Consider the following 15,019-nt stretch of genomic DNA (forward strand, 5'->3'; position numbering starts at 1 on the left):
GTCCAAAGGTGAAGCGGCCGGACGCAAGCTGCCCTGGAAAGAATACTTGTTTTTTTAACTGCGGTGGGAATGCCAGAAAACGAAACTTTCACCGTGAAAACGGAGAGAACTGAACCGCGCACAGAAACAAACCCGGAGAGGCAACACCGAGGGGGAAATGCCACCCGCCTGAGCTCGTCCTGGCGGCCTCGAGGCTCCGGAGGAAAGGACCACCCAGCCGGCCCCCTGCACAAGCCCGGCTCCCGCACCCACAGCGGGGCCGAGCTCTCCGGTCCACGGCATCTCTTCCCTAAAAACTCCCAAGGGGAGGGGCTCTCGATGCTCCGGGAACCGGATTAAACTCCTGGAGGCCCGTCTTCCAGCTCCAGGCGCTGCGACCGAGGGAGGCGACCCGCAGAGGAAGAGGGCGTCCCACCGCAGGCACAGAACCGCAAGGAGAAGGCAGTGAAGGACTCGGTACCTGTTTGTCTCTCTCGAATACTAGCTGCCGCCATCTTGGCGCCCACCATCCACTGCCCGGCCGGCGAGCAGAGCCCGGGGTGACGTGGCTGCCGCAACCGCCCCGGAAGCAAAACCCGGAGGGGCGGGGCTAAAGGAAGTGGAGGGGGCGACGCTCCCACGGCTGCACCCCTGCAGAACTTTGACACCCGGAGCGGGTGAATGCCAGATCCCTGTAGGGAGTTTCTGCTGCGGAACAGTAGGGACTTTTATTCTCCAGTGGCAGCTGCTTGGAGCTGAACTCTTTCGGTGGGAGCGTGGCGCAGTGCTAAGACCGTCAGAAAACACTGAACTGCTTGGTCATTTACACATCCCTCGCTGGGAGCATACTTAGGGGTTTAAGGACCACGGGACTAACGTGGAGTGAAGCTCCTGCAACAAAGGAGGCACTTAAATGCCAGCTCCCTCTTCTGTATCCTCCCGGCTCCCCTTTCCTGGCAGTTTTGGAGCAATGTTTTTCTCAATGGTCCAGTTTTACGGTGGTGGTTTGCTTACGTGGACACAGGAGCCAGAAGGGTGCAAGATGGCCAAGTGGTATTTCCTCCCATCCCTTAGGTAACTGCAAAATCACAAACCATTACTTTGGGGGAGAGTGGGTAAGTAGATAAGGCTGGTGTTTTAATGTACACTTGAAGCCATGTGATGATCAAATGTATCCAATATTGATGATTCCTAATTTAATCCATATTTTATTGGATGTAAAAATGGATACAATATGACAGCTCATCTCCCATATGTTCAATAGAGTTCATTGATGACATTGCAAGAGCTGTGGAGCATGTTCATTCTGAAATGAAATCATACACCCTGTGCCTCAAAATCTGCTTTGAAAACAACTTTCAAATTTATATGAGAAATAAGTTAAAAATTACCCTAACAATTACACGAAAAGCACATTTCTATAACACAACATTAACTTCCCTATTTCACAAATAAAAGTTGTTTATTTTTATGAAAATGAAGACAGGTGATCTTAAACACCACTAGGAAACATCTTGGAAGTGAGCCTACATTCTTTTTTCTTGTGTAATTTTTTCAGTCCAAACCTATTCCTGAATCTCTGTAACCATCTCTTTCTTGCAGTTAATGTCTTGGTGTCACCTATTATTTTTTTCAGCTTTATGAAGGAATAATTGACAAAAGTTGTAAGATATTTGAAGTGTACATCATATGGTGAAAGGATTCCCCCCTTTAGTTATCACATCCATCACCATATATATGAGAACATTTAAGTTCTACTCTAAGCAAATTTCAATTACATAATGTAGTTATCACTACAGTTACCATGTTATATATTAGGTCCTCTGACCTTATTCATCTTAAAGGTGAAAGTTCATTACTGAATCGTATGACTTGTATGTACCAGGGGCTGGGAACTGGAGGTCATAGGGAGAGGTTGGTAAAAGTTACGAACCTTTAAGAATTAAATTATCTCTCATTTACTAATTGGCATAGTCACTAAGAAATTAACTGGAATATTTACTGCTTTATTTAGTGCTATCACTAATATTTTTAATAGTTATTTTTATCATCATTGCAGGATATGGTTTATTGACTCGAGGAAGGGATGGAGGGAGGGAGGAAGAGACAGAAATATTGATGTGAGACATATCTACCTCTTCCCTCCTGTATGTGCCCGACCAGGGAAGGAACACCCAACGTAAATATGTGTCCTGACCAGGAAGCAAACCCCTCAGCCTTTTGGTGTCAGAGGAGAGCTCCAACTACCTGAGTCACCTGGCCAGTGCTATCACAGTATTTTGAAGGAATCACCAATGATCTAGGTGTGTTTTAATTAAATAGAAATGACAGTTCCTGCCCTTTGGAAAGTTCTACTTCAGTTTTTGTGTCCATGGAATAGAAAATGTACAGGCTTGCCCATCTTCCAACATCTGAGAGCCCGATCTTGTTCATTTGGGTAATTCTCTCAAATGCAAATCTATCATTTAACCATTTCAGCTCCACCAGACTTCTCCCTAAGACTACATGTCACATTAAAATGCTAAGAAAGCCCTAGCCCAGTGGTTCTCAACCTTCTGGCCCTTTAAATACAGTTCCTCATGTTGTGACCCAACCATAAACTTATTTTCGTTGCTACTTCATAACTGTTATGTTGCTACTGTTATGAATCGTAATGTAAATATCTGATATGCAGGATGGTCTTAGGCGACCCCTTGAAAGGGTCGTTCGACCGCCAAAGGGGTCTCGACCCACAGGTTGAGAACCACTGCCATAGCCGGTTTGGCTCAGTAGTGTCAGCCTGCAGACTGAAGGAAGGGTCCTGGGTTGACTACTGCATGGACCTCGGTTACAGGCTGGATTCCTAGCCCTGGTTGGGACACATGTGGGAGGCAACCAATTGGTATCTCTCACATAGATGTTTCCTTCTCTGTCTCTCCCCCTCCCTTCCATTCTCTCTAAAAAATCAATGGAAAGCCCCGGCCATGTGTGGCTAAGTGGATAGAAGGTTGACCTGCGGACTGAAGGGTCCCGGGTTCGATTCCAGTCAAGGGCACATGCCCAGGTTGCGGGCTCAATCCCCAGGGTGGCGCGTGCAGGAGGCAGCCAATCAATGATTCTCTCTCATCATTGATGTTTCTACCTCTCTCTTCCTTTCCCTTCCTCTCTGAAATCAATAAAAATATAAAAATTTAAAAAATCAATGGAAAGAGATCCTCGGATGAGAATTAACAAAATAAAACAAAACATTAAGAAAATGCTAGACATTTATATATAGTATCTACATAAAAATGATAAAAACCTGTCCTGAACAAGGAGTGCATATAATGTAAATTTTAAAAAAATATGCCCCACAGATGATTGGCAGTAGTCTCTGTAAAGCTAAGACTAAGGTATTTATTTGTTACATTATTATCAGAATCAGAAATAATCAAACCATGGCTTCAGAGTAATAGTTAACCTAATTTATTGTACCCCTTTAACCAGCTCTACCTACCCAGATTTTTGGTTTAAATAATTTATTCTGGCAAACTATAATTTTTCATTAGGGGATAGTTTTTTAAATATATTTTTTAATTGGTTTCAGAGAAAAAGGGAGAGGGAGAATCATTGTCTGCCTCCTACACGCTCCATACTGGGGATCGAGCCTGCAACTGGGGCATGTGCCCTGACCAGGAATCGAACCTTGAACTCCAGGTTCACAGGGCAACCATTACGCCATGCTTAATAGGCCATTAGAGGACAGTTTTAACATAGAATATCTCAGAACAGCTCATTTAAGAGTTTACTAGGCATAAGCCGACTGCAGGATCTCTCAAATGTGGAATCTTCTATCTACTTAATAATTTTGGAAACTTAATCTTGTTAAATTCTGACAAGTTGAGTTTATATAAGCACTTCACTTTTAGTAGCATAAACACATTTATTTAAAAAACTTCACTTAAGTGTCATGTTTTTTGGCTACATCTGATGTGTTCAAAAAAAGGGAGAAATAGGCTGACAAAATATCACCTAGCACAATACCTGTTCACATACAGTAGGTATTAGAATATGTTTGGCAATTGAAAAAGTCAAAATGAGAACTTAAAACTGGGTTTCTTCAAAGCAACCCAAATATTCCTAAACTACATGTAATACACAATCAAGCAATCCATCATTCAGTGTGTTCTTATGATTTGTATTGCATTACTTGAAGCATAAAACTTTGTAATACTTGAAGCATAAATACTAGTTTAATAGCTTACTGTAAAAGTAACAATGAAGCACGTGATAATCACTACATAAAAAGATTACAGATTTATAAATAGAATCTTGTTCTAATAATAATGACTGCTACAGGCAGTCACTGAAAAATTTAACTATTATACTCCCCTTAGAATTTAGTTTTGAGTACAAAAGTTACACTAGCTTCCACATAATTAGGGAAAAAAATTATTGAAAGTTTTGATATAAAGTAGAAGCCAAAATGATTTATTTCTCAAGTTAGTAATCAAATGAAGGCTTTTTACTTGACCCAAACAGAGAATGGCTTATTCATAAAATAGGGATTAAATATGACAAAATATAAAATCATAAGCTAGTTTCTGATATTTTAAAGAATATTTACCTTAAAACGACCAAGTATAATTGTAGATAATTATGTAAAAGACTTTCAAATGAAGTTCTCACACCAAAAAGTGTAAAGCTTTTAAAACAATGAATATAAAACCAACCAAAGACCATTAACAGTAGATGCATAATAGGCAAATGTTTGATTTTCCTTGACATTGAGAACAATAGGAAACAAGCTTGAAATATATGGCATTTAGTTTAAGATATTTAAGACATACACACATTTACAAAGGATTATAGCATTATTCCTTTTTAAAATCAACATTAGTAAGAATTGTGCACTGGCTATAACAATAGAAAAAAACCGTAATACCACTTGACATTGTAACACTGCAGAAAACAACCTACAAGTTTCTCTGATATGCCCTGATTAAACAGATTAATCTTTAAAACATCATACTAATGTAACATCCTTAAATGGCATGCAGAAAACATTTTTCAATATGAATACTTATGCTTCAGTTTAAACTGTGCCTATCCTTATGATTATTTATACCACCTTATCCCTAAGGCCTTATCTACACATAAAATAAGTGAAAGGAGGAATTGAAATACCATAATGTTTTTAATTGTAGCCAAAACCAAGCGCCCTGCTTCTCTCCGATCCCTCCCCACCTAAAAAGTGACAGTAATCATCAGCTAAATTACTGCTGCAGGGGAAATTAATTAAAACTACAAATAACCAGAAATTTATTTAGATTTTGTTTGTACTGTTTTAGTAGCTTTTTTAAAAGATTTTTTTCTTGAGTTTTATTTTTTTTAAATATATATTATTGATTTTTTATAGAGAGGAAGGGAGAGGGATAGAGAGCTATAAACATTGATGAGAAACATCAATCAGCTGCCTCCTGCACACCCCCTACTGGGGATGTGCCCACAACCGAGGTACATGCCCTTGACCAGAATCGAACCTGGAACCCTTCAGTCCACAGGCCGACGCTCTATCCACCGAGCCAAACCAGTCAGGGCTTTAGTGGCTTTTTAAAGTTCATAAAACTGGGTAGATTAAAGAATGAAGTAGCCAATCTATCAAAACATTTTAAATAAAAGCTATATGGCAAGTTTGAGGTTCATATTAGATATTCAAACCCTTTTTTAATAATAGGTCCTTTTAATTACTTTCAATAATCTAAAAATTTAACAAAAGACAAAGAAATGCCTTAATGTTCTTAAACATTTTTAATGAAAGTGAAACTTTAATTTGCTGGGTATGTTAGTAAGTATAACAAAGAAAAGTACACTAGGACTATGCTTTAGTTTTCTTTTGGTATTAAGAGATATATTACCAATATCAAATCAATCCTGTTATTTTTCTTTAAAAATATCAGTAACTGCCCTGGCTGGCATGCTCAACGGTTAGAGCACTGGCCCAAGCATGGAAAGGTCTCAGGTTCAATCCCTGGCTGGCTGAGGCATGTGCAGGTGGCAACCAATCAATGTCTCTTTCTCACATCAATGTTTCTTTTTCTCTCTTTCCCCTTCTCCCTCCCTCCCACTCTCTCTAAAAAATCAATGTAAAAAATATCCTCAGGTGAGGATTAACAACAACAAAAATCAGTAATTTAGGGATGTTTCTCAGGGAAAATGAGAATATGATGATAGCTGACACCTATTTTGTGTATCAAGACAAATGTGGCCCTAGACGGTTTGGCTCAGCAGATAGAGCATCAGTCTGCGGACTGAAGGGTCCTGGGTTCGATTCTGATCAAGGGCACATGCCCGGGTTGCCGGCTCAATCCCCAGTAGGGGGCGTGCAGGAGGCAGCTGATCAGTGATTCTCATCATTGATGTTTCTCTCTCTCCCCCTCTCCATTCCTCCCTGAAATCAATATTTTAAAAGAAGAAAAATGTGGTTGCAACTAAGCAATTTACCTCTCATATGATTTACTTTGGTGGAAAACCCATTTATATTTGATAACATTATAGAAATTAGACTTTTCCAATTTCTTCTTTTGTGAAAGTGTATATAATTATGGTGACATGACTATGGATGGGGACATAAACTTCAAATTGTTATTACATAGTTTCTTGTTACTTTTAGTAACATTAATAAAGTTACAAAATGGAACAAAAGAGTTTGTAGAAGGATAGGCGGAAACACATCAGTTAATTCTGCATGGTGAGAATAGAGTGGGTTTTTCATTCCATTTGTATTTCTTTCTTACATATTTCTACATTACCTATAAAATAACAGATACCTTTCAAGAGCAAAAAAGATAGCAGTAAAGCAATGGTGCGAGCTTACTTATCATACAATCATCTTAAAAATAAATACCTGTCAAATAGCCAAACCACCATATGACAACCCACAGATATTATTCAGATACCTGAAATGAGTATGGATCTAACATGGGGAAAAACTCCTATGATTAAAGCCAAGGCTTTAAAGAATACACTTTTAAATATATTTTTATCCACCTCAGGAGTATTTTTAAGACTATGGAATGTCCATAGACCATAGAATATTTGTGCAATTCCGCTTTTTCTGTAATACATACTTCCTTAGGCATAATCTAATTGCAGTGTGGGTCTATTTTAATATAATCAGTAACCTAAAAAAACACATTTTAACAACCAATTTAGTGCCATCCTAGAAAAGGATACATATAACACATACCCCAGAATATGTGCCTTTGATTTATATAACAGAATTTACCAATTAGCTTTTCCATTTAATGCTTTAAAATAAAATAATAATTTGAAATGTGGCATCCTATAGCTAATCCAAATTTACAAAAATAGTGAGTACAAGTTTTTCTCTTATATATACCATGCTACTATGCTTGAAGAAAGTCTAACAGCCATTCTAAAAAAATTTATATTGAACATTATAAAGCATGTATACTAACAAAATAGAAAAACATCATCAACTTTAAATGGTATACCTTAACAAAATTTTTTTTAGTTTAAATGGCCAAAACATTCCTTAATATTCACATCATAAATTTTATTGGACCAAGAAGCTGACAAGTTTGTTCAAAAGTGATAATGGACAGATTTCTGAAACAAAAATATCAATAGCAGCTTTAAAGAAGCATCTCTTTGTTCAAAACATCTTAATGTCCAATGTAGTGAGAGCTTTCTTCTTTTTCTAGTCTTAAAGTGTTTCTTATGGAAAAGTCCATTTTTTCTTGAAATTCTTTATATGTATTGGTGATTGGAAGAGCTAAACAGTTATTACACTTGTTTCCAACAGGAAAATCCATATGAAGGCACTCAACTGAAGGAGTGGGTTTAAATCCAGCAGGTGGAATGGAATTGCAACCAGTTGCAAAAATAAGAATGTCTTCCAATGTTGTTGCAGATTTACCATCTGAAAAGTTTACCAAAAAGAAGAAAAATAAGTTCATTATATATTGCTACCATCATAGACTCTTCCCCATCTTGACTGGGAATGTTGAAAGGCAGAGATTCCCACATCTATCTTGGGCAAACTAAATAACTAAGTAAAGTGTAGTAATAGGAAAACAGTACATTCAATAAATGTTTGAATCTCAAAGTAGGACTCACAAAATCACTTAGTTGACCTACTCATTGTATATTTGAATGCCTTCTCTAATATAAAGTTATCAGAATCTAAGAGGCTCAGTGGATTATGAAATTCCGTCTTTTGGGGATATAATATTCTAAAAACAATTAATATATCATACACTACTTCTAGGTTATTATTTGATAAACTAGTTCAGTGACTTTTAACCTTTTTCATCTCATGGCACACATAAACTAATTACTAAAATTCTGTAGCACACCAAAAAATATATTTTTTGCCAATTTGACACAAAAAAAGTATAATTTTGACTCATTCACACTGGATGGCTATTGTTGTATTGACTGTTGTCATTTTTTCATTAGACAATCTAAGGGGAAAGAGGTCAGTGCCCCTGACTAGTCAGGCACTGCATGTTTTAAAAATTCTTGTAGCACACTGGTTGAAAATCACTTAATTAGTTCAATAAATGCAGAGAAAAACTAAACTGTGTAAAACAACAACAATAAAAACTTGTCTGAAAGAAGATTCAACTGAAAGTTAAAATATTTTCCACTCTATTAAACAAAAAGATTTTACATTGCTCATGCTCAATGATAAACATCAGTATCATAGTCCTAACCAATGGATGAATAATTCACAAGTTTGAGAAAGATGAAACAGACAATTAGCTTTTATACTATTCTATGCAGTGGCCATCACCCATATATTTAAAATTCCTAGTAAGACTGCCTCTTACCTCAAATTATAGTAAAAAAACATTGTAAATTATAATTTTATTCTTAACCTTTCCTCATCAATTTCAACTCAATCACACAAACTTATTTTTAAATGTTTTGTAAATATGGGGTTAGCCAATGAAAATTCTTATTATCAAAATGCAAAACTCAAAGAAATAAACTAATATACTGAAACAAACATTCTAAGACAGATAAAAATAAAACATCCACATACCCTCAACAGCCTGTAAGTAACTGTTCCAAAACCCCAAAGACTGTGCGTCACATGTGTGTACTGTAAAAAGATCTCTAAGCATTTTTGCAGAAAGATTCTCAGGTTTATGACAGAAGATGCTATAAAATGCTTCTGGATAAGTCTGAATTTTCTCCAAAACTCCAAGAGTTTTCAGACCCTGCTTAAAACTTAAGAGAAGAAAAGTACTGAGAGAACATTCATACATGTGTTTGACATTACAATAGGGAATTAACATTTCTAACTTTATTTTTAAATTCCAATTTACCTTCTATTTAAAAAGTCATACTACTTCTTTTTTAAATAGTTACCTCTTAAGATTTTAATAGGCAAATTTAAAATATAAAGTGAATCGATGTGCAGTAGTCTCGCCTTATTGGGAGATATGTTCCAAGACCAAATATAGCTGCCCGAAACTGTGGGTAGTGCTGAACCCTAATATACTATTTTTCCTATATATACATACCTTTCTCCTTAGTAATCAACTTCTTTAACTCTGCTGGAAATATGGCAGTACTTTCTTCATGGGCAGATAGCCTCTCCAGTAATTTTTGTATTTTTCAGTCCAAACCTATTCCGGCATCTGTGCGACCATCCCTTACTTGCAGTAAATGGTTTGGTGACATTTGTTTCAGGGATTCCTTACTGAAGTCTTCATATAAGCGCAATGCTTTCTGGTGCAACGTGTTGCCATCATTCAGAACAAGTTTTCTGTTCATGTCTCCCGCCCATAATTTAATACCTTTTCCATCATAACTAAGCATTTTTCACGCACTGTGGCTATAACTTTTGCAATTTGAGGTGCAATACAGCAAAACTAGGATTAATTTTTTTCCTTCTTCACAATTTCACAGATTTGTTCTTACTATAAATCGTAGCAACTCAACATGATTTTTTTCTTTCCTTATTGAGGTTGAGAATGTTGGACTTTTCACTTAAAGCAGCGGTTCTCAACCTGTGGGCCGCGACCCCTTTGGCGGTCGAACGACCCTTTCACAGGGGTCGCCTAAGACCATCCTCCATATCAGATATTAACATTACAATTCATAACAGTAGCAACATTGCAGTTATGAAGTAGCAACGAAAATAATTTTATGGTTGGGTCACAACATGAGGAACTGTATTTAAAGGTCCAGAAGGTTGAGAACCACTGAAAGGAAGCACATTATGGCTTCTCTTTGGCAATCTGAATTTCCAGTATTATTACTCTTGCACACTAGGGCCATTACTAAGTAAATAAGGGTTACTTGAATCCAAGCAATGCAATATTGTGACAGTCCATCTGAAAACCATGATGGCTACTAAGAGCATGGATAAGGTGGATAAAAGAATGATTTACATCTCAGGGAGTGCAAGATTTCTCCATGCTTCTCAAAACAGTGTACAATTTAAAATTTATGAATTCTTTATGGAATTTTCCACTTAATATTTCTGAACCGTGATTGATCAAGAGTAACTGAAACTGAGAAAAGTGAAACCATGGATGGGGTTTGGGAGGGACTAGTGTTTACCTTCTTCCTAAACAATACAAAGACCTTACAACACTTAAAACTAATTGCTCTCACTCTTCTTATGCTAGTTAAAAATTCTTCTTAGTTTCATAAACTCCCAAAGTAAACATTTTTGTACAATTAGTTGCTCTGTTTACCAATTTCTTTACCATTCCTTCTCACTAGCAAACCTCCCTGATAGAATCTTTAACCTCTTGTATCCAGTAACCTTGCTAAACACTTTATAGAAGAATTTCTTACATTTTAGGTTAGACAATCATGCAGGCTACAAATGATAATTTTAGTTCTTCTAATCCTTAATAACATTCACTTATTCATTTGTTGTTGTTGCTCTGCTAGGGTCTTCAGCATATTGTGGAAACGAAGAGAGTAATTATGTATATTCGAGGCTTATCTGGCCTTAAGGGGAATGCTGGTAACATTTCACCTTTAGGGATGTTTGCTGAATGTTTTTAGAAGATACTCGTTATAATGGTATTTCAAATTGTTATTTTAAAATTATGTATAAATGTATGAAATGCTTTTTCTGCATCTAAAATTGTATGATTGGATGGTTTTTGTTCCATTAATCTATTAGTGGGGTACACTGCAGTAAAGATTTTTTAACGTGCTTCCTTTTATAAACCCTTTTCAAAAACAAATACTTTAATCACTGCTATTTTAGACCCTCACTAATTATTTGTATGCTTAAACTTACTAACTCCTTTGAGACATGTTTAAAGGTACAGATTCAACTGTTCAATGTTCCTAAAGAATTTGTTCTTTTTTACACTATTATTAGAGTCATTTAAGGACACGACTTCTTTTTAAAGATTAGAATCTCATTAATTTTTTGTTTTGTGTTAAAGTCATTTCTTTAAAATGCAGTTTAAGATCCTATCTTTTTAATACACAAAAGTCTAAGCTATTTATGTGTCATTCTTACCAATCTAAATTTAGAGTATTTTCCTACTTTATAGTGTGCTTTCTCTGAACATGTGTTTTCTTTGCTTGTTTTTATCCTATTTTCTGTCCATTATCTTCTTTTTTTAAAATATATTTTTAATTGATTTTTTTATAGAAAGTGAGAGGGATAGTCAGAAACATCGATGAGAGAGAAACATTGATCAGCTGCCTCCTGCACACTCCCTACTGGGTATGTGCCAGCAACCAAGGTAACATGCCATTGACCGCAATCGAACCTGGGACGCTTGAGTCTGCAGGCCGACGCTCTATCCACTGAGCCAAACTGGTTAGGGCCCATTATCTTCTTTATTTCACCCCCAGACCTCACCAACCTGGTTTGGAAGTTACATACGCTCTTCCTGTTATTTTAGAACATAACTTAAAAGATACATACTTGATTTAATAATCTAAAGCTAATTGATGCTTCCTCATTACTACCTCAGCAATACAAGTCCCTTAAAACAATAAACCCAACAATATCCATTTTCTTCTTACAGATTAATTTTTCACTAATATTTTAATTATTTTAACCATTTTACCAAAATTTAGTTGTTTTTTAATGGCCAATGCTCATTTTTATTTATTCATATTTTCCCCATACCTGTGCTCACTGCTGCTGCTTGTATCTTTTTCTTTCTAGGTTCAATTTTTCTTCCCTAAATATGTACTTAATCTCTTTAGGAAAAAATAAACTGTCTCCAAATGTCTATTTCTCTCACTCTTGAATAATGTAACTAGTTTGTGAAGTTATTACCAGGGCTATCTGTTTTCATTGTTGACATTACTAAAAAAAACACACCACAAAATGCTTTCAGTATAACTCATTTTTACAAGTGTCTTTTGGCTCAAGAATGCAGTTTCACCACAAACTACACTACTTTGGCTCATTAAGCCCTGTGATCCTCAAGAACTTTTTCTGCAGCATTTTCTATTTTATTTTATTTTATTTATTTTACTTCATAATCCTCACCCGAGAATATGTTTTTATTGATTTTGGGGGAGAGAGAGAAACACTGATGTGAGAGAAACATCGATTGGTTGCCTTCTGGACGCCTCCTGACCAGGAATTATATCCTTAACCTTTTGGTGTATAGGATGACACTCGAATTAACTGAGCCTCTAGGCCAGGGCTTAAGCAGCGTTTTCTATAACATTGCCCGGCCTCCATCTTGTTTATTTAGTTAAATATATGTTTGGGTTCTCTTATTCTAATTTTCACAAAACCTCGTTTTCAATCTTTCTCTGTTATGAACAAATCCTCATATTCCTCTTCCAGATCACTAGTTTATTTCTTGAACTGCCTACCATTTAACAAATACTATTTTTCATTTCCATGATTATTTTCCTGTCCTTTTTCTTGTCCTCCTGTGGGTTATTTGAATTTTTAAATTCCTTTTTTATCTATAGTGCTGTTGAGTGTATTTTTTGCATGTTTTCTTTTTAAATATGTCTACTGGTATCAACATTTTATAAGTCTTACCTGTCTCTAAGTTCTTTTTGCCTTTCCCTGTACATAATGTAATTTCCTAAATACTTCTTCCACATACATTTGAACCACATAAAATGTTACTGTAATTTTTGACTCAACTATGAAACATGATTTAGAAAACACAAGAGAAGAAAACATGCCTTTATTCTTTTTATTTTTTCATCCTTCCCAATGTTTCACAATTATCCTATATAATAAAAGCGTAATATGCTAAGTGTCCAACCGATTGGTTGACCATTTGGTCGACTGCTCAACCAGTCGCTATGAAAAGCACTGACAACCAGGGGGCAGATGCTCCAACCAGTAGGTTAGCTTGCTGCTGGGGTCTGGCTGATCGGGACTGGGTGAGAGGGCTGGACATGCTCTGGAGCCCTCCCACAGTAACTCCCCAGCCGGCTGGCCCCCATGGCCCCAATCAGGGCTGGGCGAGGCGGCCCTGATCGGCCCCAGATTGACAGCCAGGCAGACGGACCCCACCCATGCACAAATTCATGCACCAGGCCTCTAGTACCTTTAATAATTTGCTTTCTGTTTCAAAAATTTCTTATAGACTTTATTTTAGGGTAGGTCTGCTGGTGACAAATTCTCTTAGTTTTACTTCAGATAAGAATGTCTAGATTTCCTCTTCATTCTGCTGTGTCATTCCTGGGTTCTGAGATCCTCAGCTGGTCTGCTTTCATCCCCTCACCTTTCAGTCTTATGTTCATTTTACATGTAATTTTCAGGTTTTTAACTGTACTTAACAGAAGTACATGTGGTCATTTTCCAACATAGAAGTGCTATTTGATTCATTTTGTGTGTGTTTCTTTTCCAATTGTTTGTTTTCTCTTTTAAATCACTACACTAAACACTCGATTTTGCAGACCTAGATTTAACAAACCAAGTTTCTGGTCCATATGTCATATGTAAAAATTAACACCCTGTTAATTCTAAAATGCTTTTAACCAAGATTTGCTTACAATTAAATTAGCTGGTTATTTTTTGGTATTAATTCACTGTTATTTTTAACAAATTTTAGTGAATAGGCTATATGTTGGAAAAAACACTGTAATAATTTTGTCAACATAAATAAAAATTACACATCTACAACTATAGTTTACATATTTAAATCCAACAGTCACCAGTCATAAACAGTGTTTGGTGAATAATTAGCATATGATCATACCACATGACACCACCCGTGTGCATTTGTTTACTCGGGGTGACAGGTGATTTTAAAATTACTGTAATACATATAGAAAACTTTTCTGTGAAATCAAACTTTTTATACATACTTAATTTTACTTACATAAACATTTCTACATAAGTAAAAACAGGTAAACTACTTCGTCAATTTTTTAACATACACACAATCAGACAACCTAGTTTATTATGTAATAGACTTTCGACTTTAACGAACTCCCCCACGCCCGAATTAGTCCCTTATATTGCAGTTTTACTATACTAATATTTTATCTCATTCAGTTTGTTTTGTTATTTAAATTCTTTTTTTTTTTTTTTTTTTTGTCTTGAGCGATTTTATTTACTTTCCAAAAGTGGGGATTTAGCGGAGGTCTCAGGGGAGATCTCAATAGAATTTTCATCAGCTTTCCCAGATGTCCCTTGCTGGGGTCCAACCCCAGCAGGTCCAGGGGTCCCCAAAGGTGTGGACGGAGTCGGCGAAGAAGGAAAGACACGGAGACAGCCTTCAATTGATCAGCAGCCTAGTCAGGACCTCTAGCCAGGATCTCTAGCCAAAGTTCTGGTTAGGATCTCCAGCGAAGTTCTGGTTAGGATCTCGTTGTTATTTAAATTCTTGAGTGCTATTCCCAATACTTGCTTTTTTCGATGTTTGTGTGTTTTGCCTTCTATATGGAATGCCTCTTCTTTAGCAATATATCTATCATTAGCGCTCCCAATAGGCCCAGGCTGCAGCAATTTCCAAACACAGTTGCTATGTATTTGCTTTAGCAATGCACTCTACAATTTCTATGAATCCTAAAATCAATTACTTTGTTAATTTCTTTGCTTCAGATGAGTGTACATGCAGGATACCAAACCCAAGTT

The 15,019-nt window shown here is 36.5% G+C and overlaps 2 protein-coding genes across 4 annotated transcripts in view; both read right to left on the minus strand.

Moving 5' to 3' along the window:
- Nucleotides 1-541, minus strand: part of SCFD1 (sec1 family domain containing 1) — a 121,357-nt gene extending 120,816 nt beyond the window's left edge. The window contains exon 1 of the mRNA XM_006085855.3: nt 461-541. Coding sequence (XP_006085917.1) covers nt 461-509 — 49 coding nt within the window. The 5' untranslated portion in view covers nt 510-541. The remainder of the gene's footprint in view (nt 1-460) is intronic.
- Nucleotides 542-7,311: 6,770 nt separating this feature from the next.
- G2E3 (G2/M-phase specific E3 ubiquitin protein ligase) overlaps nt 7,312-15,019 on the minus strand; it is a 59,879-nt gene continuing 52,171 nt past the window's right edge. For 2 of the 3 annotated variants that reach the window (XM_014453348.2, XM_023751548.1), the window contains 2 exons: nt 9,011-9,198; nt 7,312-7,882 (listed from right to left, as the gene is read on the minus strand). In XM_014453348.2, the coding sequence (XP_014308834.1) occupies nt 7,626-7,882; nt 9,011-9,198 (445 nt within the window). In that variant the 3' untranslated portion in view covers nt 7,312-7,625. The remainder of the gene's footprint in view (nt 7,883-9,010; nt 9,199-15,019) is intronic. The other variant, XM_023751550.1, reaches the window with a different exon arrangement.

The sequence above is a fragment of the Myotis lucifugus genome, unplaced genomic scaffold, assembly GCF_000147115.1.
Source record: "Myotis lucifugus unplaced genomic scaffold, Myoluc2.0 scaffold_22, whole genome shotgun sequence".
NCBI lineage: Eukaryota > Metazoa > Chordata > Mammalia > Chiroptera > Vespertilionidae > Myotis > Myotis lucifugus.